General features: G+C 36.7%; 1 protein-coding gene across 28 annotated transcripts in view; it reads left to right on the forward strand.

Moving 5' to 3' along the window:
• The window catches only part of ABI3BP (ABI family member 3 binding protein), a 168,862-nt gene that overhangs the window by 73,885 nt on the left and 70,353 nt on the right, over positions 1–24,624 (forward strand). For 20 of the 28 annotated variants that reach the window (XM_065676519.1, XM_065676526.1, XM_065676533.1 and 17 more), the window contains exons 10-22: positions 1,553–1,630; positions 6,402–6,482; positions 7,819–7,893; positions 11,343–11,408; positions 11,919–11,993; positions 13,210–13,278; positions 16,552–16,620; positions 17,969–18,034; positions 18,413–18,478; positions 20,617–20,673; positions 21,846–21,920; positions 23,744–23,809; positions 24,367–24,453. In XM_065676519.1, the coding sequence (XP_065532591.1) occupies positions 1,553–1,630; positions 6,402–6,482; positions 7,819–7,893; positions 11,343–11,408; positions 11,919–11,993; positions 13,210–13,278; positions 16,552–16,620; positions 17,969–18,034; positions 18,413–18,478; positions 20,617–20,673; positions 21,846–21,920; positions 23,744–23,809; positions 24,367–24,453 (930 nt within the window). The remainder of the gene's footprint in view (positions 1–1,552; positions 1,631–6,401; positions 6,483–7,818; positions 7,894–11,342; positions 11,409–11,918; positions 11,994–13,209; positions 13,279–16,551; positions 16,621–17,968; positions 18,035–18,412; positions 18,479–20,616; positions 20,674–21,845; positions 21,921–23,743; positions 23,810–24,366; positions 24,454–24,624) is intronic. The other 8 variants (XM_065676534.1, XM_065676524.1, XM_065676520.1 and 5 more) reach the window with 7 other exon arrangements.

Genomic DNA, 24,624 nt, shown 5'->3' on the forward strand with positions numbered 1-24,624 from the left:
TTTCCTTTCTTATTTCTGCTTTGTTTAATTTATTCTGTTGCTCCATTGATGGCCATGGCGCATTCTCAGGCTGGCTTGCCTTGCAGTGGTTAAACAGAGGTGCTTGCTCCTGTTAAGATACAGTGTACATGTGAGGGTAGAGTCTGATAGTAGGAAAATATTTGAATGTGTTTGAGTAAGAAGTAGAAATAATATTATGCAGGAAAACAATACTGTATTTTCAGATGGGTCATAAGGTATAAGAAGGTGTAAGGTATAAGGTCATACGAAGTATGCACAGTAAAAATGACAGAATGTGACAATGAGCAAAAGATGGGGAAAAAAGACAAAGCTAACTTCAGCTGACCTAGAGATGTCAAGCTTCTTCAGCAGGCTGACTGTAGAACTTGGACTTCTAAATTTGAATGCTCAGGTTTGTCTAAAATACATAGCTGATGCAATGCCAATTTGGAGCTACTTTTTATGGTAGTTTACACAGACACCTTTGTGAAAATAACCAGAGCAGACAGATGATGTTTTGTTCTGTTCTATTTACTATGTGTTCCTTAATAGAGAATGTGAAGTACATTTATATACACACAAATAACTACTGGATTTCAAAGAAGTGTAAAACAGGGAAGCATCATTGCTTGTAAAGCAAAAGTACTCTGAGAAAGAGTTTAAATGTATAATATAATTGACAAGACATACTGTCCAAATCTACACAAATACCTTTCACTGATGTCTGAGAATGATATATGTCTACAATAAAACGCAATAAGGCTTATCTGTGTGTGGAGTTATGACTAATTATAGTTTGCTGACACACTGCAACTACTCTAATTCTGTATTATTTAGAAAAGTCAAAATAATGCATCAGAGAATATCATACTGATTGAATTCTTAAAGTTTGTGGGTTTTTGTTGGGTTTTTTCCTATAAAAAATAGTAAAAATCTTACTATACAAAGTGTATTGCCTTAGTCCTTGGTAGAAAAAAAAAAACACCAGTGTATTATTCAAGTCAAAATTAATTAATTTTCTTATATCCACTGCTGGAATATCTTTCTATTTGTTGAAATAGAAGGCTATTGCCATACTACTTTAATTTTTAGAAGTAATGTAAAGGAAAATAAGGACATGACTAGTGTGCAAATTCCATTGTATTTGAAAACTTATTAGACTATTCTTTTATAATGTTTAGAGCTATATTACATCTTTGAATTTTGAAAAGCATTTTTGCTGTTAATGCTTGAAATGCTAGAAAATGGAAAACACTGAGAACTATTTTGCACTATGAAAACAATGATTCGTAAGGCATTAAATTCCATGCTGTAAATTTTATTTTTAAGGAATCTTTTAATGAACAAAACAAATTCAAAAAAGCATGTGTTTAACATATCTAGATAGATGTTTGTACTGATTTTACAGTGGAAGTTCATTGATTCCTAAAGGTATTCAGTTTTCTGCATTTGTCCGTTTCATTTTACTTTGGCAAACTGAAGCAGGACAAAAATAAATCTGTAGTAGAACAGAGCAGATTTGCAATTACTCTCTTACGTTTTGTCCCTTTAGCTAAGAATGAAACTCGAGTGTGGCTTGCTGAATCCAAAACACCAGGAGTTCAAGAAATCTCTCCAGAGTCCCTCCCAGGTAATGAAAATTCTGTTTTTAGAAACTGTGGAATATTTTTTCCAACTATATTAGCTAAAATTAAATTCATCTTTGTGTTTCTCAATCTGCAGTTAAAGGTGGTAATGGGAAAACAGGGGGATAATGTGGCTGAATTATTAACCATGAGTGGCAGGTGTAGATAAAAATCTGAATAAAATCTGAATTTGATGGGAAAGTTGTTAGGTTTATAAAAAAACTTACAATCGTATCTTTGTGGGGTGCTGGATACCTTGAAATTGTGAAGCATGGCAAAACAAGTTTTCTGGAGATGCACCTTGAACTTCTAACTTCCATGAAATATATGAAAAAGCAAATTAGGGATGATAGTATGATTGTGCAAAATGCATGCGTGACATTAGGATGGAATGATCACAGTAACAAGCTCAAGGGCTTAGAGGATAACAGTATGATGATCCATTTAAGTTCAGTTTTGAACACATTAATCCTGACCACGCTGTCTTTGTGGACTTACTGGTCTTATTAATGTAAATGGAAGCTGTTCACATACATGGGAAAGGGATATAAAATTTGGTCATAGACTCATATTCAAGGTTATATGACTGTGAAATGTATTTTAACTTGTATATTTTGAAGACTGAAGTTTTCTATCATCTACTTGTGGCTGAAAAAATATTTATTTAAAAGGACTTGCTCAGATGCTGATTTCTTATACTGTTCAAAAACATGAAGTGATATTTTAAAACTCACACAATCTACTGGCTCCCTTTGCTTAGGAAACAAGTTAGTGCAACATAGACTACTTTATCAAGTCATATGACAAGTATAGCCCCATGGCTTAACATTTGTGATCTGAGCAAAAGATTGGACAGAACTAGATTATTTTGTGTCAAATGATGAAGAGAGACTCTCTATCTGCTTTATCAACCCACATTCTAGAATTGCTTAAGTAGTCATACGCCTACCTTAATTTTTTATAGTCTGGCTTTTATCCTATAACAGAGACTTCATTATGCTTGCTGTCTTGATTATGCTGTCATTAGAGACAGTAGTTGACTTATGTCAACTTCTTTGCTGAAAGGGAGAAAGGAGGCTTAAACAGTGGCAAGGCTTCAAATTAAAAAAGAATTTGTGGAAACAATATAGTGACAGTGTGCTTTGGTTTAGCTTAGTCATATTATGTTGTCTTGCTGGCATTAATGCTATTCCATCTAGAAAGTATTTCCTGGCTGGTTGAAATGGTGTATCACATTATTCCTATGATATCACACAATTCACACAGATACTGCCCTTAAACATGACTGTGTTTTTTTTATTCCATAAGTATATCAAAGATACTATACTTTATGCCATCAGACCTACTCAGTCTTTAATTAAAGCAAACAAACAAGTAGACAAAAACCCTCCCAAAGAATATTTGGGAGTAAAAGAAGTGTAGGATGAAATAATGCAGCAAACTCATGTAATGATTGGCAACCATCTTTTAGACTAAACAACTCATCTTTTTTTTTTTTTTTTTCTCTGAAAATGTTTGTGGAATTTTATTTTTCATTCAGTATATATGTGTTTGCTAAATTCTACTTTTAACCATCAATTACTTCCTGCAGAACCTTCATATGAATAGCTCTTTTCTGTTCAACCTAATTATTAAGAGGAAAACAAAGATGCTCCCAAAAGAATATATTCTCAAAGGGAGCTCTGAACATTACAAGTTTAGCATTTGTGTAACAAACAGATTGCCTCACATTTGAAACTGTGGGTACTTTTTAAAAAACTGTAAAGTTTTTTTTTTTCCCAAAGTTTTTTGATTTACAGTTTGTGATCTCTTGTAGACTTAGATTCTGCAGTTATTCTACTGAATTAATTGCCTTGTCTGAGTAACTGCAATCTACAAATACATTTCACAGAATTTGCCATTTTGTGAAAATGAGAACCAAAAGATAATTTATCACTGGCCCTCCTGCAAAATTGTAATCCTCAGGCATGCATTCATCTAATCAAAATACATCACTCCTTGTGCTGGAATTTACTGGTTAATCAGGTAAATGGTGTGAAATGTGATGCCAGAAGTGGTATATCACCTGGGGAGAAGAGAATCAGTCCATTCCGTTTCCTTTGTGTTCTATGATGATGTTTATGTACCTGGCATGCAGTATTTCTAACCATAAACAGAATTATATGTTTATTAAGTTGCTGGTGTGTTTCATTACGCATGATAATTGAGCAAGCACTGTCTTTTTAGTGCCAAGCAATATAGAAACATTTGTTGCAATTTAATATATTGTCACTGCTATCATATCATTATTTGTTTACTGAAATGTTTAGAATAATTTTCATCTTCCTCTCCATGCTTTCTCTGTGGTTTTGCTTCCATATCTTTTGCTGTGGTGACCATTCCTTTCAGTCATTCTTTCTTAATCACAGTGCTGATGTAAGAGTATGACACACTATTTACATCAAAGAATGTGTTCATTGTGGTTACAATATTTCAGTAAAAGAGAAAAAAAATGTGGCAGGAAATAGAGAAGTGAAAGTAAATCCTTCAAAAGACAAAGTAAGTTCTTCAAGTGTAATTTCAGTCTGGTCATTGCATATGCAAAAATGACTTGAATACTTAAGCATTTGAGCCAGACTTTGAGTGAGAGATCTGAAAACCAGCATTTTGCAAGGGTTGTATTTGAGAGACAGGGTGATACATGGGCACAATTAGTAGAAGGATCTACTTCATTATATTTCATCCAGGCTTCACTATTTGAAAGTTAAGGCATAGCAATTATTTGCTATGAAAGGTTTAAGAACTGGTGCCAGAATTGACAACGGAACACTGATTTAAAAGGAGCCATGTGCTGTAGCAGCCATTGTGTCATCAGTCATGCAAGAAGGGAAGAAAGGAGCTTGAACTATTTCAACAAGCTGAAATGTTCAGTGAGCTGGGCCACTCTTGTATTCCACTGGGCCTTTGTCAAAGGGAGTGTTTTGTGGTGTGACATAGTTCAGTTACTGGTTTTGATGTATTTGTCAGCCAGGCATCCCATCATTTTCTTAATTTCAGGCCTCCCCTCCCTTGGCATGCACTTCCATGGAAAGACTGGTTAGTGAGCTCTTTCATGCTTTGTTTTTTCCAGGCTTGTTACAATATTTTCCACTTAGGACAAATTTATCCTTAACAAAACAGCACAAATTCAAAATGCTTCCCCTCCCCCACCCCCCTTCAATCTTTAAAATGCTGTCTAATATAACTCAAACTACCACTACTTTTTTTTCTCTCAGTTGAATTGTGAGCCTTTTCAGTAACTTAACAGGGAAACTGAGGTGAAATAACAGTTAGAAATAACAGCACAGTTGTCTAGGACATGGAAGAACTATTTAAAATTAAAAAAAAAAAATAAAAGAGCAAGTTATTTCTTTATGTAAGGGATTATATCAGAAATTTATCAAAATACGTTTGTCAAATAGAGAATAGGCTTGAAATGAAAAGTTATCTAGAGTTAATGCTTAGTGGCAATAATTCATTTGTTGACATGTTTCCCGAGTTATGCTCCTTCTATTGTCCTTCTGGCTCCTGAAGGCTTCCCCTTGTGTTCATGTGGCATATGAGAAGGAGTGAGATTATTGCTTCCCTCAGAATATCTTAATTCTAGTTGTGGAGGAAAAGAGGAACATGAATGAGAAGGTCAAGAGAAGTTAGAGGAAAAATTGTTTAAGAAATGCTGTCCAAATGCATTTTTGCTGTATTCCATGCTGTGACAATAAAGAGGCATTTCTCTCTTTACATTTAAATCCTAAACTTTCTGCCTCTTGTATCTTTTTTTACAAAAATGTCTCATGTTATTTCATATCATCCCTACAATGTTCTGTGCAGAACACAGGAGAGCTTGCTTTCTTTTTTCTCAATCGTAGGCATGCTATTTTTTGTTCAGCTTGGTCAGCTAACTTAGCTGACAAGAGACATGCCTTATGAGTGTAAGCCATCTGACCTTTAAAAAGAACCCAAAGAATAATGAGTTCTAACTTTCTGTATTAGCTTTTGGTGGTTTTGTTGCGGTTTTTGTTTTGCTTTGTTGTTTTGGTTTTGTTTTTTTTGGCTTCATCCAACCTGGCCCTGAACACTGCCAGGGATGGAGCACTCACAACCTCCCTGGGCAACCGATTCCAGTGTCTCACCACCCTAACAGGAAAGAATTTCCTCCTTATATCCAATCTAAACTTCCCCTGTTTAAGTTTAACCTGTTACCCCTTGTCCTGTCACTACAGTCCCTGATGAAGAGTCCCTCCCCAGCATCCCTATAGGCCCCCTTCAGGTACTGGAAGGCTGCTATGAGGTCTCCACGCAGCCTTCTCTTCTCCAGGCTGAACAGCCCCAACTTCCTCAGCCTGTCTTCATACAGGAGGTGCTCCAGTCCCCTGATCATCCTCGTGGCCCTCCTCTGGACTTGTTCCAGCAGTCCCATGTCCTTTTTATGTTGAGGACACCAGAACTGCACACAATACTCCAGGTGAGGTCTCACAAGAGCAGAATAGAGGGCAGGATCACCATTTTCGACCTGCTGGTCACGCTCCTTTTGATGCAGCCCAGGATACGGTTGCTTAAACCATGTTCAGTGGATTGTGGAAAAAGCATGGAGACCATGCTGGAAAAAAACAAAATTCTCCTCTACTGTGTCTCAAAATGAAAATGATCTTTTATTAAACTGAATGAATACTGAAACTTTTTGCTATATTGATGCTGGTCACCAGTAGGTAAAGAAAAGTTTAAAGGTATTCTAAAGTAAATAAAGCTTCTTTCTTCTAGCTCAAGCTGAGAAAAAACATGGACCCGAGGAATTTAAATCAACTCCTAAACCCAAATTGGTGCAAACTCAAAACATACTGGGTAACTAATTTTGCTGCTTTTTACCTTGTTTGTATATTAAACACTTTATTACCCCTTCAGCACACTTTATCTGATACTTGCTACACCCCCTTTTTATTGCTCCGAAAGAAGTCCTAATTAGTGATTTCTGGTTCCCTTTGTGTTTCCAGCAATTCACATACAAAATGTAAATTAGGATGCATCTAGCTCTGGCTGAACTGTGGCTGTTATACGTACGATTATTACCAGCAAATTTGATGGGGTGATTCAATGCTTTCTGTCTATGTGGTCTTCATGATTGACATCACATGAAATTTCCATCAGTAAAATTAACTTCAGTGATTAAACTGAAAAAATTACCTCCTTGTTTTTCTTCTGTTGACAGGTTCATTTAGGTAACATCAACAGTGATGCAAAAGTAAAGTTTTGTATTGCATATGACATGATATAATTGTATTTGTTCCTGGAGGAAAAAAGAGCTTTACTGTTTTTTTTCAGAGTGTCTCAGAATGAGAGATTTCTGATCAAAATAGTGGTATTGTTAGTTCTGGGATTTGAACCAGCATCTACTTACTTCTTGCATTCAGAATTCAAAATTCTCCAATGTTGATTTTGTTGCCTATATTTTAACCCCAAAATGATGTAAAATTCTGAACACAAATCTAAACTTGAGGTTGTATTTTTCTTTTTTTTTTTAAACTTTGTTTAGATTTCTTTAAGGCCCAGATGGCGTACACACAGGATGATACATGATACAGGAAAAGATCATCAGCATTTGCAGGATCAAAATACAGATCTTCCCATGAAGAGGACTGCTAATGCTTCTCAATAAATGTATTTTTCCTTAATCTTATTGATTTATGTTAATTACGTATTCTCTTGTCTTTTTTTCCTTTACAGTCCCAAGTGGATTTTCAGTAATTCCTGAAGCTAAATCATCGGTCAATCAAATTTTCTAACTTTGATCTTTTTTTTTTTAAGGATAATGAACCTTGCTTGTTTTTCTGCCATGCTTTTAAAGATTAAAATACAAAATTTTATCAAGATGGGTCACTGATTAATTTCAAGCTAAGTGACCATAGTTTGTGATGGATGTTCATTACCAAATCCCTGTGATTGATTATCTTAATATTGCGATTAGGGAACAGATGATTTCTTTCCAAAATTCCACACACCTTTTTAAATGAGAAAGCGATGTGGGGTTTTTTTTTTTCCTAGGTTGGAACTACTTTTTTTTCTTTTTTATTAAATATCTTTGGTTTCAGGAGTGAGTGGTCTATAAGCCAAAGTATAGATCCATGCTGTGCCTTGTAATATTCTTAATCAAGTAAAGTCTTGATTATTTCTTTTATTATAGCTTCTAATGAAATACAGCCTCTTCCTTCTGGAACCAGAATCTCTGATGCTCCAAAAAGTCCATTGACAAAGCTCGGTAATTGCTTTCTTCGTAAACTTCAGCAGAAAATTATCTAATTCTTTTGTTTCTGTGGTTAGTAGGTTTTAATTCTTCAGCTGCAATAATATTCTGTCTATAAAATGTGGTAGGCTGTAGCTTTTTCTTCACAGAATTTGCAAATTTCTTCTTTCATTATAAGCCTGATTTTGCTTTATTTTTGTGACAGGATGCTCCAGATTAATGTTTCATTTTAAAAACCAACCAACCAACCAAAATCTTGTGAGAATATGGGGTAACTTTTATCTACAGTATGATGATGGCAATTTATACTTAGCTAAAATCTGTACTTTTAGTTTTGTAATGTACCCTACACCATGAGCTTCTGAGACTGTGTTTCACAGTTGGAGTATTGTTGCAGTGAACATGAGTTCTGTGGGTTTTCATGTAGTTTGCCAAATACTTGTATGTTCTGTTTAAATAGTGCCGTAATTTGTAGATGATGTTGCGGTTCAAGTATGCATAAGTCTGCTTATTTCTCTATTCATCAGTTGTTTGGTGGTGAACTTCAGAACACTTTGGAAAGGCCTGATGTTTGAGAAAGTATGGCACTGCTCTCATTTTCAAAATAGTTTTACCTGTGTTAGAGTCAAAATGTTAGGGTCAAAATCTTCTTATGGGCAAAGAGGTAGCACACCTTAATGGACTATATAGTTCAACAATCATCATTAGTTTAGATTTGATTCTTAGAGTAAAACAAAGAATATTAATGCAGGTGGAGTACTTCCATACAGAAAGCCTCAATAATAGCAGTAACATAGTTAAAACAGTAACACAAAACCTCCTTAGCTTCTACCCTTTTTCCTGGTGTTTTTCTCACCCTTCCACTGCACCTCTGGGTCCTAAGCTTGGTGCATTCATGCTTGTGTCAGTGATTAGTGGTGATGTTTCAGCCAGTTATAAGCATCTGGAGTCCTGTGCTGGGAGGAATATGGCATTCATGTTGATGATTTCTCCCTCTCCCCTCTGCTGAGAGACAACTTACATCTGATTTTAGCATATATGGTGCCTTTTGTATATGTTAGATGCTATTTCTCTGTTCTTGTTGTTAACCCAAAGTAAATTTTGTCCAGCTTCAGGTGTGCAGTTTTTCTAATAGATCGTCACCGAGTTGTTTATGGCATTGGTTCTCCAGTTCCTACTCCCCATCTATTATCCCATGCCTGTACTCTTCTATGCTGTTTCCTATGTCTCCCCTTCTCAAGACCTGTGCTTACATAACAGACCTCTATTTCTCTTCGCTGAGTCATTGTGTTAGTCCTAAATGTCTCATTCTACTGAAACTGCTTGTTGCTGCTGTCTATGTGAATAGCTATTACACTAGTGAATTGGAGTGACCTTGAATCAGTGTGGATTTATATTTCATTCAACGTTAGTCAAGAAGTTATTATGTACTAGTGCTGGTTTAATTAGACAGCGTACTTTTACTTACTGCAGTCTGCCAAATTTTAAAATAATTTTCAGGAACCCTTACTTCCGTTACTTCTTGAAATGAATATTTGAACCAAATTCTCAAGAATGTGAAAATTCTTTTAACTCTTTTTTTTTTTAAATTTACTGCAATTTTTAACAGCTCTTTTCCAGATATGTTTGGGGGGGATGGGGATACATATTTTTTTTCACTGTGGTGAAAGAAGTTTGATCAAATCCAGGCATAATAACCTAATCTGTGTTTGTCTCAGTGATAAAGGTAAAATAGTAACAGTTGAGTCACAGTGCGTGTTTCATTCAAGTGTTTATTCTGGTCTTGTTTTCATGTCTTCTATTTTTGCCAATTTTTTTCACTTAGCAAAAGTGTTATTTAATTACGTCAGCTGGAGCATCTGTGCTACCCATGAAGTCAGTACTGAAGTCAAAGATATTTTGTGAGATCGAAGGTGGGGTTCATATGGATTAGATTTCTCTGCACTCTGCCTCTTCATGCCTTGATGACCTGCTGTCATGAAATCAGGAAAGAAAGCAAAATATAATTTCTGAAGTTTAAGTGTGTGTGACCTGTATTCTGCCCTAGTTCCCCTCATGGCTTTTTTCCTCTGTTTTTCTATCTTGATTGTACCAGAGGGAGACATCTCCTTTGTTTTATAAACTGTCTGTGTAGTCAGTGTATTTTGGATTCAGTCCTTTTTGAAAAGGTAGCTTTGTTAACATGCCTTTAATGCTCTGACGTCTTTGGGAGATCTTTCATCGTTCTTACTGGATATAAATGCATCAATGGAAGCTTTTGCCAAAAGCTGTGAATCATACAGCTTTAGTTGGTAGGTTTTTTTTCTCTATAAATACAGAAAAAAATATTTTCAGTTGGAAGGACCTACAGTGATCATCTGGTCCAACTGCTGAGTCCAGCTATATCAGGGTAGTAACCTGGGATCTTATTTGTTAATGTGATAAGCTGGATTGAAAGTAAATAGGAAAGCAGATCCAGTGCATGAAATAAAAGTCTGTTCATGTTTTGGGTTATATTTATATTCCTGTGTTAGAAATGAACCCTACACCTAGTTGTTTGAATGTTTTTCTCAATCCCAAGCATTCAGAGAAGTTTATTTTTAAAATTCTGGTATAACTGCTTTTCAGAAAAACTCATCTTGATAAAGACCTACTAAAAACAAAGATGAAAATTTTCTCTTTCAAATATATCATAACCTAAATAAGCATAAGTGACTGGTGCTGATAAGTTTATGGGAAAGAATGGTACTTACTGGCCTGTACACACATTTGAATAGGATCTGTTTCTTAGAAGCAAGACAGTAGTGCAAAACTGGCACATGGTGGAAACACATCCATGATGGTCTTTAGATAAGAATGCCCAATTCCACCTTGATTCACTATTTTCATTAAAGCACACTTCAGGTTATCCATACTTCAAACTGAAATAGCCGTTAAGATCTTTGTAATCGTCATTACAACATAACAGGTAAAGGACGCTGTTTACTTTCATGATTGTTTCACTGACTTCATTGTACTCTCTATTTTTATCTCTTCCCATTACACCTCCTTTTAAAATAGTTATACATAGTATAAAAGTAAACAGTTTATACAGACCTGTGACTGCTGTGAAGACCAAATGTGTTTTGACTGGAGTGTTTGGGTCAGAGCTGCTCCTCTGTGAAGAGAAACCTCTTAAGTAATATGGATTCAGCTTTATTAGATAATGTATGCCAAAGCTTTATTAGGGTAAAAATTAATAGAAAGAAGAGACCTTCAAACCAAACAAAAAAAATTGCTCATTACAGTTAAAATGAGATTTTTGTACCACTTGCAAGAAGAGTGTCTGTCTTGGTATCATGATCTCTTTTTTTTTTTTTTTTTTCAAACCAAACAAAAAAATTGCTCATTACAGTTAAAATAAGATTTTTGTACCACTTGCAAGAAGTGTGTCTGTCTTGGTATCATGATCTCTTTTTTTTTTTTTTTTTCATGTTTGCTCTTAGCTACTCAGAGTCCAGCCTTGAAATCTGTTTCTCTACCTTCTTCAGAAACCAGAGAGATGGAGATGGGTAATCAGCAGATTAGTTCCGTGACTTTTTTTCAATTTACTTAGCATCACGTAGATCTGCAAATGGTAATTTTGAGATCTGCTTTAGAATCTTGACTACCAACACTCACAGAGAGCTGCTTATTCACCATTCTTGTGTCTGTGTAACCAGCTGAAAAACATATTTGTCACTGGTTTAAAAACTGCTTAAAGACCGTGTTGTCATATCTCACTGTTAGCTTATTTCTTTTTGTATAGCTGCAACTGGTCACAGAAAATTTAATAAGATAAAATTCCTTGCCGATAACAATTCCTTCAGGCATGTGGAAGTCAAATTCCAGGGCCCAAAGTCTGTATTGCAAGCCATCATGTCTTCTTGTCATGACACAATTGTCTTGTGTCTCAGGCCATCTGCCATCTTGCTTAGCTTTGCATTAGCATCATCTGAAGTTGGACAGCCTTCACTAAGCTACTTGATGTTAATCCATTAAATCACAGGTCTCAGCATTTTAAACTCAGATTATTTTTTCAGCCTTTGAGGAAACACAGCCTATTTCTTCAGGATCCAGAACATCTTGTACCATAGAAGTGCAACCAACCAGATCTGGTAAAAATTTCTCATAAGAATAATCTTCTTGACAGATAGGAATTTTCAGAGACAGTGACTCTCATTAAACAGTTTGTTCAGTTTGGCAGTTTGATCAGTAAATGAAGAGTAACAGCAGGTATGAAAGTGCTGTATCAAATAGCAGGTTTGTTTATAACATTGCATATGACATAGTGAACTAGTAGTTTGGAGGGGTTTACACGTAGTTTGGCTACAGCCTGTAATTCTTAGCTTTAAAATTCAATTGGGCTTACAGTAAATACAAAACTTAAATAGGCCTGTCTGCACCTGAGTTTCATAAGTGTAATATCCTGATTTGCTGAAGTACTCAGTCCTAAAAAATGAATGGAAACTGCAGAAATTCTAACATCTTTTTAAAATGCAGCTCTGTGTTTAGCCTTTTTATGTAAGCATAGGCACAATTGTAAGTTCCCAGGTTTCAAAACTAGCACTATGAAAACATGTCATTGAAGATTCAGACACTGACTACTTGGTCCTTTGGTAATTTCTGTGATGGGTTTCTTTTATTTTATAGATGAGTTTGTAATAGCTAGCTATTTACCTGGGGCCACTGACAGTTATCCAAAAGAAGAAAAAAAGCCAAAGTAAGATGAGAGCCAGCTGGAAAGATTTCACTTCATTAGCATGCCACTAGTGTGATGCCTGATGAATAAGTTTTTGGAAGAAATTATTTTTTAAAGGAAATCCATTAGTAAAGGAGAGATTGATTGCAACTATCAGCCATTCTGATGTTTGACAACAGACATTCTGTATGTTTCATTTGGTACAGTTCCTGCTTTGTCATCCTTTTCCAGTTTCAGCACCAATATGTCCTCCTTCTTGATTCTTGGAATTCTAGAAAAAAAATCCATGCAGTCACAGTTTGCTAGTATTTGTTTGTAATTTGTTCTTTTTTGAGCAGCTTTGTATTTTTCTTTTTAATTCTATATTTCAGCTTCTTTTTGTGTGATTCTGCTGACAGTTTGGTAATTCATTGCCTTATGTATCTGTGCATTTATGTATGTTTTTGGATTTTTTTTTCAAGTCATACTTACTTGGTTATTGTACATTTCAGAGTCTTATTCTTCTGCAGAAAACAATGTGCTAAATATTAACTAGAAGTTTCTTCATCTCGTAAAAGAATATGGTGCAGTTGGATGATGGTTCTTACCACTTCAAAACAATACAACATGATTTATTTTTTTTTGTTTTCCAGCTTCACGTGACTTTCTTCATGTTACTTCTACTCCCCAAACTTTTACAGCTTCAGAAATACGAGGCACTGGTAAATTATAGTGCTATTATTTCAGAAACATACCCTTCTGTTTGGTTGGTTGGTGCTACTTCCATGTTGATGATTTTAGACAGTTATTCCTTCTTGCTTGCAATGGGTGTTGCCCCATGTGTTAGTTTTTCAAGCCCTGTAACAGCATCCTCACAGCACAGGTTTAAAGCAAGACTGCCTAAATAATGTAGTATTGTTAAAATGGATGTGTCAGGAAAAGATTTAAAATTTTCAAGGCTTAAGACTGTTACAAATTTTTACTGATGAAATTGTTTTCATTCTCTTTCTGTCTGTTTTTCAATGCCCATATACATTTTTGCTGTGATTTTTCTGATGTATTATCTTGAAATAAGAAAGTAAACACATCTCAGTCCAGACCTTTTCTGACTAAGGTACACTTTGGATTACAGCTTTGAAGATAGGTAATTGTTTTTTTTCTGTCACCTTTGATATCTGAGGATGCTTAATTTTTTTAAGCTTGAATATGAACAAGTATGTGCAGAAGAGGTGAGGGTAATGGGGAAGGGGTAGGAGGTGGTGAAAGGGGAAGGAAAGCAGTTCCTTGCCCAAAACTTTACTCTGAGTAATGCAACTGTAGTTTATTGAGTTCTCTGCTGTATAATCTACTGGTTCTTGGCATTGCAGTACAGTTTTCAAGAGTTCAGATTTGCTGCACTGCATCTTATTCCCAGGCAATGATTTTTAAATCAACTTAGTTCATTTTGTTGCATGGGATACCTGGGACAGAAATTGAGAGTTGAGTTAATGAAGTGGTACCAAGAGACTTTAGTCTCCCCAAATGACATTTTTTTTTCTTAAATTTTCTGAAGAATTCTTAACTTCATGGAAAGATGTGTTTTAAGTGGTACAATGAGTTGTACAGCTGTTTTTTCAGGTGCTATTTAAGTACATGTAAAAGTATATACACATTGTTTATCAAACTTTTTGTGAACATTTGCACACATGCAAAAACTAGACTATTATCTTCAGCTAAGTAGTTAGTGAAGGTATTGAAAATACTTAGAAAAAGAAGGTTCCTTTCCTAAATAAATAAAGAGTAATTTTTAAAAATACTCTGCAGAGCAGTCAACAGTAAAATTTCTCATATTCCTTCTGAATTTATTTACATAAAATTATTTCTCAGGTGTATTTACTTACCCCCTTTCACACCCTGCAGCTGGAGACACACTGAGTTGGAAATATCCATGCCCAAAATTACTGCAGAACCTCACTTATTAGAAGCAGCACTGGATAAAATTGATAAGATGACTCTATTTAGTTGTAATCTTTTTTAATTTTTTTTTATCCTTGCTGCTGGTTTTGGAAGCTTTGTATTGCTTTAGTTATCACCATCCCACTAATTCACAGAATCATAGAATAGTTAGGGTTGGAAAGGACCTTAAGATCATCTAGTTCCAACCCCCTGCCATGGGCGGGGACACCTCACACTAAACCATGTCACCCAAGGCTCTGTCCAACCTGGCCTTGAACACTGCCAGGGATGGAGCATTCACAGCTTCCTTGAGTAACGCATTCCAGTGCCTCACCACCTTTGCAGTAAAGAACTTCTTCCTTATATCCAATCTAAACTTCCCCTGTTTCAGTTTTAACCCGTTACCCCTTGTCCTGTCACTACAGTCCCTAATGAATAGTCCCTCCCCAGCATCCTTTTAGTCCCCCTTCAGATAGTGAAGCCATGCTGGCTGTCACCAAGCACCTTGTTTTTCATGTGCCTTAGCATACCTTGCACGAGAATCTGCTCCAAGATTTTGCCAGGCACAGAGATGAGACTGTCTGCTCTGTAATTCCCTGGGTCATCCATTTTCCCCTTCTTAAAAACAGGGGTTATAATTCCCTTTTTCCAGTAGTCGGGAACTTCACCTGACTGCCATGATTTTTCAAACATGATGGACAGTGGCTTAGCAACTTCATTTGCCAGCTCCTTCAGGACCCGCGGGTGGATTTCATCAGGTCCCATGGAGTTGTGCATGTTCAGGTTCTTAAGATGGTCTAGAACCAGATGCTCTCCTACAGTGGGCCTAGGGTCTTCTTTCTCACAATCCCTGCGTCTGCCTTCCAGGACTTGAGTGGTGTGGTCAGAGCATTTGCCAGTGAAGACTGAGGCAAATAAGTCATTAAGAACCTCAGCCTTCTCCACATCCAGAGTAGCCAGTTCTCTTGATAGCTTCCGGAGGGGGCCTACATTGTCCCTAGTCTGTCTTTTATTTGCAATGCAGTTCATAGAATCATAGAATAGTTAGGGTTGGAAAGGACCTTAAGATCATCTAGTTCCAAACCCCCTTCCTTATCTTTCACATCCCTAGCCAAGTTTAATTCTAACTGGGCCTTGGTAATTCTAACTGGGCCTTAGAAATTCTAACTGGGCCTCCTTCCCACTTACTGCTTCCACTAAGCAGGATCTCATCAGCACTCATCCTTCACCTTTGTAGATGGAAGATTGGCATCATAGATGTGGGTTCACTTTAGTTTCTTGGGTTTGGTTTTCTCATTATTGAGGTTCCCAGGCATGTACCTGCCTTTCTGAGTTTTGGGTTTGGGTTTGTTTTTTTTCTCAGGGGGTGGGGGAAAGGGGGTTGTTGTTTTGTTTGGTTGGGGTGTTTTTTATGCTGGGAGAACTTAACTGTGAGAGGGAAATAAGCACTCAACAGATTGCTTTTTTGTAATCTTGTGAAAAGTTTGTTTTGACTAGCTTTTACATTGGCTGGCCCACTGACTGTTTTCTGGATCAAAAGGTGTTTTCTTACTACTTATAATTCTTATTATGCTAAGATTATTAAGTAGTGATAAGATTTCTTTCCTAGTAATAAGATATTTTTCCAATGTTACACATTAGGAAGAAGTTCTTCACTGTGAGGGTTGGTGAGGCACTGGAACAGGTTGCCCAGAGAACTTGTGGCTGCCCCATCACTGGCAGTGTTCAAGGCCAGGTTGGATGAGGCTTGGAGCAACCTGGTCTAGTGGAAGGTGTTCCTGCTCATGACAGGGGGGTTGGAACTGGATGATCTTTATGGTCCCTTCCAACTGTAACCATTCCATGATCCTCTTTAGTATGAATAATTCAGTCACATGATTTCCACATTGAGTCCACACCCCCTAACGGTTCATAAGACATAGTAATGCCTAGCTGATTTGCAGGCAAATTTCTCCGTGCTTCAGTTTTACCAATGCAGCGTTTGTCTGCTGAGTCTTGTGCTATCCATAGTAGATCTGAGGCAATTAAGCCTTTTAATACAAGATTCTTTTTGGATTTAGGTGAAAGGAAGTCTTTTTCTTCAAGATCCACAACATCTAGCGTGCCAGAAATGTCACCAATCTCAGCTGGTAATGATATCTCTTTTCACTGTAGTTCTGACATCTAGTCGGTCTCTCAAAGTCATAATGATGCTTTCCTAAATGGACAGTTTACTCTAAGTTGCTCTATATAAAAGTGTAACTGGAGAGATACCAGTTGCATCTGCTGCAACATTTGAGATGCTGAGAATGAAATGTTTGAATGACAAGATTATTTTTTTCTTATGTTTGTAAGCAATTGGCTAGGTTGTCTTGTGGGGTTGTTGTTTTTTTTTTTTTGTGAAGGATTGTATGTTTATGGAGGCCTGTTATTTCGAGTGGTTTAGTGCTAACATGTCAAATCTGGTACTTTTATACATATCTGGTTCTTTTGTATTGGATACAAAAGCTTATCCATAGGTGGAAAAAGAATTAGCTGCTGTTCTTAAGAATACTCCATGAATATTTAATCACAGGAAATGCCAATTATTGATTTGATTAGTGAATCATTAAATGTTGCTAGAAGAGGGTAATGTAGAAGAGATCGGAACAGAAGGATTTAAATGCCCAAAGGTTGGCAATATCAAGAAATCCCTCAGAAATCACTAGGCACCTTTTCCTTACTACCACCAACTTCTTCAACTTTGTACAGGTTTGAAAACTGTCACTGACGGTCTTGCCTCCCTTACGTCTGGAGTCAAGCCCATGGTACAGCAAAGATGTGCAGTGCAAACGAGTACACACAGACTCAAATTTATAATCATTTATGTATAAGGTTGTGCATTTTCTCCATGAAAAATTACAATAAGAGTTCGAGGAAGTAACTTCAGTCAAGTTACTTGTTCTTCATTGTACAATGAGATGATGTGCTGCACAAATGTAAGTGGTTGAAAGATGTGCTAGAATTCTACAGCAAAATTCACTTTGGTCGCTTGTTTGCAGGCATTTATCTAGAGTCACTGTGCTTTATTAGAGCTGGGGCTGAGATTTCTGGCCCATAAAATGAAGGACTTGTTTGATGCTAGAGAAAAGTGAGATCAGACCATGAAATCTGAGTCCAAAAGTGGGTCTCTTTGCTCCATGTTCAGTCTGCAACAACTGGTCTTGCAGTCTTGCAACATCTTTTGGGAAAGTGTCAGAAGTGTACTGGTAAAGTAGACATTTAGATATTTTTCTGATGATGGAGAGTCATTTAGCTACTGAGTTTAACAGTATTGTGCTAGTTGCAACCACAGCAAGACAATTGCCTGCTGATTTGATCACTGAGCCACAAGGTACTGCAAGGGGAAGGGATGTGTTAACCTAAATATGGACTTGCGGGGTGCTGTGAGCTAGTGCTGCTTGTGCCGCTGTGGCAAAACTGTGTGTGTCTCAAGGTCATTTCTGTGTCTGATCGCAGCAACCCAGAGACCGGAGCTGAAATCCACCTCGTCTGCTTCATTGAAAACCACACGGACTGTGAAGGGTAAATAGTCAGTGTCAGTGGTTCCTTTCCCGTGCCGATTACTTTGGCAATGCAGCAGTGAGCCAGTTCAGATGTTTTGGTGTCCAAAAGAGTGGGTCAATGATGCAGTTGTTCCTTTATGGCTCCTGATTAGAAAATGCTCCATTTGTAAGCTTTCTGCTGCCTTTTCTGAGATTCCACTTCTAGGTTTAGTCTGTTGCCTCGGGCTGCCTATGCTAGTTGAAACATGGCATCATGCAACTACAGGGAGTGATGCCGTGACATGGAAGCCTGCTCCAAGCAGGTCCACATTTCCTTGTTTATAGCTCTGTCTCGATACGAGCCATGCAACAACAGCCTGTGTGAGGACCTGAAGGTGGTTTCTGTGTTTGATCTTAGCTACTCGAAGACCAAGGCTGAAGTCCACCACTCCTTCCTCCCTGACAACGCTTCAAACTGTGATGGGTAACTAGCAAACCCCCTTCTTTTTCCGTTTTCCCCTTTGTCTCTTCCTATCATGCCTCCCACCTCAAAACACCTGGCATCCGTCTCACCTTCCATGGAGAGTACAAAGACTTGGTGCAGCTTGGCTTGCCAAAGCGCTCACCTCACTTGTTCTGTGATTCTGTTGTTTCATCCCATGCTTCTCCATTTCTGACAAGCATTTTCTGTGGGGACTGAGTGGCAGCTTGCGTAGAGAACACATTATTGCACCTTGCCTTTGTCTGCCATTGCCCTGCTTCATTTGTTTTCCTAGCAGACCTTCCTTTCTCTGACGCATTCAAATACGACAGCATTCTTAAGGGGCAGATCCTGGCTGTCCTGATCTGGGTTGGCACAAGAGGACAGCTCTGTGGTTCAGCTGCCCACCAGTGTTTGCAGGTCCAAGGGTGCAGCCATTGGTTGCTTTACTGCTGACTTTGAAGGCAGCCCATTGTCGTCTGCCCACGCCTTTATGTTGCCATTACCTGGGAGTGTGAGCGCTCTGCTGTACTGCTGGTTTTGGGGTCACATCAGGGATGTAAGGGTGTAAGGATAACACCTCTTTTCAGCTTCTGGTGAATCACAGCATGTTTCTCCCAAACACCGGCAGCCTTTGGTGCCTGACCGTGCTGCATTTCTTGCAGAAGTGGTTACAGTGCAGACGGGAAGTGCTCTCTCCGGAGCTATTGTTGTGCTTTTAGCCAAACTGTTGTTTTTCTTTGGCCTATGTAAGTGTGAAGCATAAGTGTATAGCTGAAACTGCTGTTCACAGAAAAGCTGTATTTACTTAAACATTGGATATGGCAGTTGATGGCAATGGGTGGAGATGCTCATGGCGATAGCTGCTTTCACACTGGCAGGTGTGCAAGACCAGTCATGCAGCTTGGCAGTAATTTTTGGCCCATGAGGTAACAAAACCTTGGCATGAGCAGTCTGGTAAGCCCCCAAACTTGAAATTGGATGCAAGTTAAAATTGTAATGAATATTGAGTTCCTTGCAATGTTATTGTGACACTTTTGTCTGTAGCAGCTTGCTTTCCTTTCAACTTAGATGTGTCACACGCTTCATGGTGTTTTCCAGGGAAGTTACATTCCTTGTCTTGCATTACTTAAAGGACTTTTCTTAACTTTCTTGTTTTCATGTTGGAGAAATTGGATACTTGTTTTTATAATAAAACTCATACAGTTACTGGTGTAAAGGTATTGCCTTCCCTTTTGCTGTCTGGTGATGTCTGGATCACTTTCTACATTTTTTTAATTGTGCCAGTTTTTAACATTAGATTTTTTTCAGTATCATCATCTAGATAATTTGCTTTCCCTTTGCCTCCCTTTGTCCAGTGTTTTTGCGCATTTTCAGTCCTACATTCCTACTAACCGTCAAAAGGTTTTTGCATTCTTCTCATGACATTCTGTTTCGTTTTGTGCATCATATTTGTGTGTGTTTACACATCTTTGTACATTAACTTCTTTTTACAAAATTTTGCAGAAGATATTTTTATGTTTCTTCAGTTCTTTACTATTCAGACACTTAACTGTCAAGTCTATGGTTGCAGATGATGCCATGTTGTGATGGTTCATCATTTAAGTGTGCATGTAAAAAAGTGCACACTTAAAGTATAAACTGCAAAATAACATCAAGAATAGCAAGTCTATATTTTACTGATCAGAATGTTTGAAGTAGAATAATACTGTAAATGTAATATTATTTCCAGCCTGGGTTTTAAACTCACTTGCACTTTTGTGCTCTTATTTTGTTGATGTATTATTAGTAGAATAGGTGGATGAATTCCTTTGAAATCAGTTTGGTTGGTTATCCACTGTGTGCAGGGCTGAGTAGCTGCCCAAGGCACAAAGCAGTGGTTTATCAGACCTTGAATTCTTTGGTGTAAAATAGATGTATATTTTTTGGTCCTTTCAAGTTTTACATACCATCTTAGTGCTGATGATTTTTTATTTTAATAAGTCCAAGACTTCCTAAATGGATAGCTTCTTGCATGTGTTCCTGTATTGGTTAAGTGCAAATTAGGAAACAGCTACAGAAAAGTGAATTTGTTAACAACGTATTTGTGAAAGGCAATGTGATCTAAAATCCTAACAGATGAAAATATGTCTCTATTACAGTAACTATTCAAGCACCTTTCAAACCTATTACACCTGACAACATTGAAGTGGAATTGGGTAAATGATCATTAATGATTTTTGTGATCTAGCGAATAACTTATTACAACTATGCATGTTTTCCCTAGTCTTACTTGTTAAACTTTTTTTAGTGGTCTTTTTATTTCTCATCACAAATAAATTTAGAAAAGTATTTGCTTTTATCTTTCGCGGTATTCATACTGAACACAAACATGATGCAGCTGTGTTAATTTTCCATGGTTGGTGCTAACATTTATCCTGCCTCTGTATGAACGCAATATTTTTGTATCCTTTTAGAGCTGAGAAAATTTTGTCCAAGGTCATTTCACTCAAACCATCTTCACTATATGGAAAACTTTTAGCAGCTAGTCAGTGTGGCACTACTGCTCTTCATGGCATGTTCTCTCAGAAATACCACATCAAGAACTCTCTTGATGTAAAAATTGGGCTAATTTTCTTATTGCATGTCCTCTGATTTTAATCAGTCATAAGTGCTCTTAACATCAAGGGCACCTACTCCAGTTTTTTATATACCACTGCCTGTAGAAACAGAGAATGTTTCTTTCATGCTGGCTGCATAATTTTTCTAATGGAAATGGTAGTCTTAGTTATCTGATAGAATCTGAATTTTGTTGTGTTTGTTTTCATTAAAATATTGTCATAAAAGCATCAAGTTATTTTTAAACCATTTTCCACCAAAGGGTGGTCTTTGTCAGTAATCCTGTTTATACCAAAGTAGCTTTGTGCCAGTGATGTAAGACCAGAAGTCATTATCTTAAAGCAAAATGTGTCTCTTGAGTTTCTTTTGCAGTACTTTCATGTCAATTATTTCTTTTTATTAAGCAAGTTGAAAACACTCTTCTCTGACTGAATAACTGAGGAACATACTTTTGTATTACTGTAGGCAATTTTATGTAGATTTAGTTCATATTTGAAATTTTCTCTACCTAAGATCTTCCAAAGGATACAAATTCTGTGCCTTGGAAATGTAACAGATATGAGAATACCACTTTGATCAAACTCATGTTGTATCCATGCCATAGGAGATGTCAGTTTGTTTGCTGTTCTATCAGTCATCCTACAGCTGACTCTTAATCCATTTTCTGTCTGGATTTGTATTTGTATTGTTTCCTTTTACAGAACAGCTTCTGCATAGTATTTTAGTGGCTTTGATGCCACTACAATTTTTAAAACTCAGATTCTTTTTTCAGCTTCTGATGAAACACAGCTTATTTCTTCAAGAACCACAACATTTGCTATCCCAGAAATGCTATCAACAAAATCTGGTAATGACGTTTCTTGAAAATGTAATTTTATTAGTGTTAGGAATTCTCACAAGAAATGTCCTGCTTTTGGTTGTATTGTTAATTTGCATTTCTTTACCTTGGGGTTAATATTATTACAGGAAGAAGGTGATACATTGCTGCATTGGGGATTACAACATTGAAACAGTTGGCTTTTAGGATTCTCATGACAGAATAATGGAGTATTATAGCTTTTTTTTTTTTTTTGTAATTCTATATTACACACAAATTATGATTTTTCTGGAAGTTTTAAGAGATGACTCAGATTATAATTGTTTTTTGTAATTTGCTTCAATATGAATTTACTCATAATTACTGATTTACATCAGTATTTAGCCCTGCCCCAGGTCATTTATCCTGATTTCCAACCCTAACTATTCTATGATTCTATGAGTCTATGATTTTGCAAAAGTGCCATATCAACAGATTCCCTGAATTCAGTGTAACTACCAGCAGCCACCAGTGGATAGTTATACAAATAAATAAATGACAGTACTATTTCACTCATAATACCCTATTTGTGTAGTGTAATTTCCCTAAAATCCTATGCTTCAAAATTATGATTGCATAAATAATTATTGTGATAAAGGGTGATTTGACAGGTTCAAGCTGAACATGGTATTTGTTTGGTTAGGTTTTTCTACAGTAACTGTTCAAATACCTTTGCAACCAAGTGGAACTTGGTAAATTACTATGTTTTCTTGATGTCTAATATGATAATTTCTCAGACAAACACCAATATATTTTCTTTTAACGACTTCTGGCTGTGAAAACTTACTCTTCAGCCTCTTTTGTTTCAGGGTTTAGGAAAAATTCTAAAGCATCTCAATAGTTCATGTTTTACAGAACGCATATATAGTGTGATCAAGTTTTTCGTGATTCTGATGTTTTTTCTGGTTTTGTGTGAATGGAATGGTGTCTTTCTAAACCTGAAAATTTTAATACAAGTTCATGCTGTTTCAGGTTGTTTGCACTGTAAATGTTCATTTGATGGAGCTCTCTTCAGAATCCAGCATGCTTGATGCCCTCCTCAGTTACACTGTTTCACTGATTCTGTGATATTCCTTTAGGTTGATACCACCTGCTTTTGTTATGCAGTGAACTCTTCCCACATGACTTTCAAAAATGCAGGCTAGCTGGATTTAATGTGTAATCCCACATTGTATCAAATGTGTTTAGAAATTAAATTATAAAGTTTCTAACTTTGATGTCAAATAGTGGGCTTTTGTGTGCAGACAAAACAATGCTTCTTTTTATTTGAGCTGTTAATTTACTCTGTTTCTTTGCCTAAAGAGGTCATTTACAGGCTTTTTTCCATTCCAGATGTATACATTTTCCAACTTCATGTGCATAAAGTGTGTGTGTGGGTGTGTCAGGTTGAAGTAAGCCCTGATTCATAACTTATGACTAATTTATAATGTGAAGGCATGCTGTATCAAAACAGCATTAAGCATTTGCAGCTGCTTATTTAAAAGACTTATCTAGAACATGCAAACTAGAGTGTGGGGGCAAGGGGATTTCAGTCAGCTGCTGCTATTGGACAAAATTTTGAAATCAGATGCAGCCAGCTGGCCTTGTAGTAAATGTGTCAAAATTAGTTGTCATGTATCCAAAAAAACCCAAAACCACCAACCCCTAAAACAAAGAATGGAGCAGGCTACTACAAATATCTGTTAGAGTTAACTATACAAGAAATCTAAAATAAATTTAGATCTTTTGGACCTGCTAATAAAGGGCCAAAGATTGTCTTATCTAAAGACTGATCTCACTCATTGTTTCAAGACTGTTTTCATATTTGATCTTAGCCACCCAGGGACCAGGCCTGAAATTCACATCTCATCTCTCCATGGAAACCAGAGGGAGCACGATGGGTAAATAGCATGTAATTCCATTAGCTTTTCCATCCCTTGCCATCACTTCCACTGGCTGTGGATAATGCTAAGATTCATTTAGATATATTGCTTTGAAAACTACTTGATGTTAGTCTTGTTCATCTGTCCATCCACAACTTGGCCATTTCTGTCTAATCAAAGCTGAAAAATAACTTACCACATTGACTAAATACTCTACAAAAAAGACCTCTGCTAGCATATGTTGCCTTTAATTTTCTTCTGGTAGTTGCATTTTTTTTTTTTCAAAGCATAAGTACTTAAAAAAAAAGAAAGAAAGCCCAAATAAACCCACAAAAACCAGCTAAACTCCCCTCCCAAAACATTGAGAATTCTACCTAGCATGAGATAGAAGATTTGACTCTACTTCATTTCATACCAGTTTCAGTGTTTATGTTGTTTATTTGACACCACATTTCACAGCTCATCCTTAAATCTGCTGACATCTTGCTTGATCTCACATTGGTGCTGTCTTGAACTGCCCAACAGCTGCTGTCAAAATACTGTGGCTCTGAAGTCAGTTCACATTTTAACTCCAGGTTTACTTTCAGCTTTTGATGAAAAGCAGCACATTTCTTCAAGATCTGAAACATCCGGCATCCAAGAAATGCCACCAGTTGTACCTGGTAATACTTGAAAATGTTCTTTTAAAATAGAAATTCTCACAGAGATTTCATCTTACTTATGGTATATTGTTAGTTAAGTTTAAAATTAATCAGAATAACTATAGAACTGTCATAATTAATTTGCTCTCTCGAATACCAGACTAAATACACTCTTCTAATTTTGGTTATCAT

The sequence above is a fragment of the Lathamus discolor genome, chromosome 4 (genome assembly GCF_037157495.1).
Source record: "Lathamus discolor isolate bLatDis1 chromosome 4, bLatDis1.hap1, whole genome shotgun sequence".
Classification (NCBI taxonomy): Eukaryota; Metazoa; Chordata; class Aves; order Psittaciformes; family Psittacidae; genus Lathamus; species Lathamus discolor.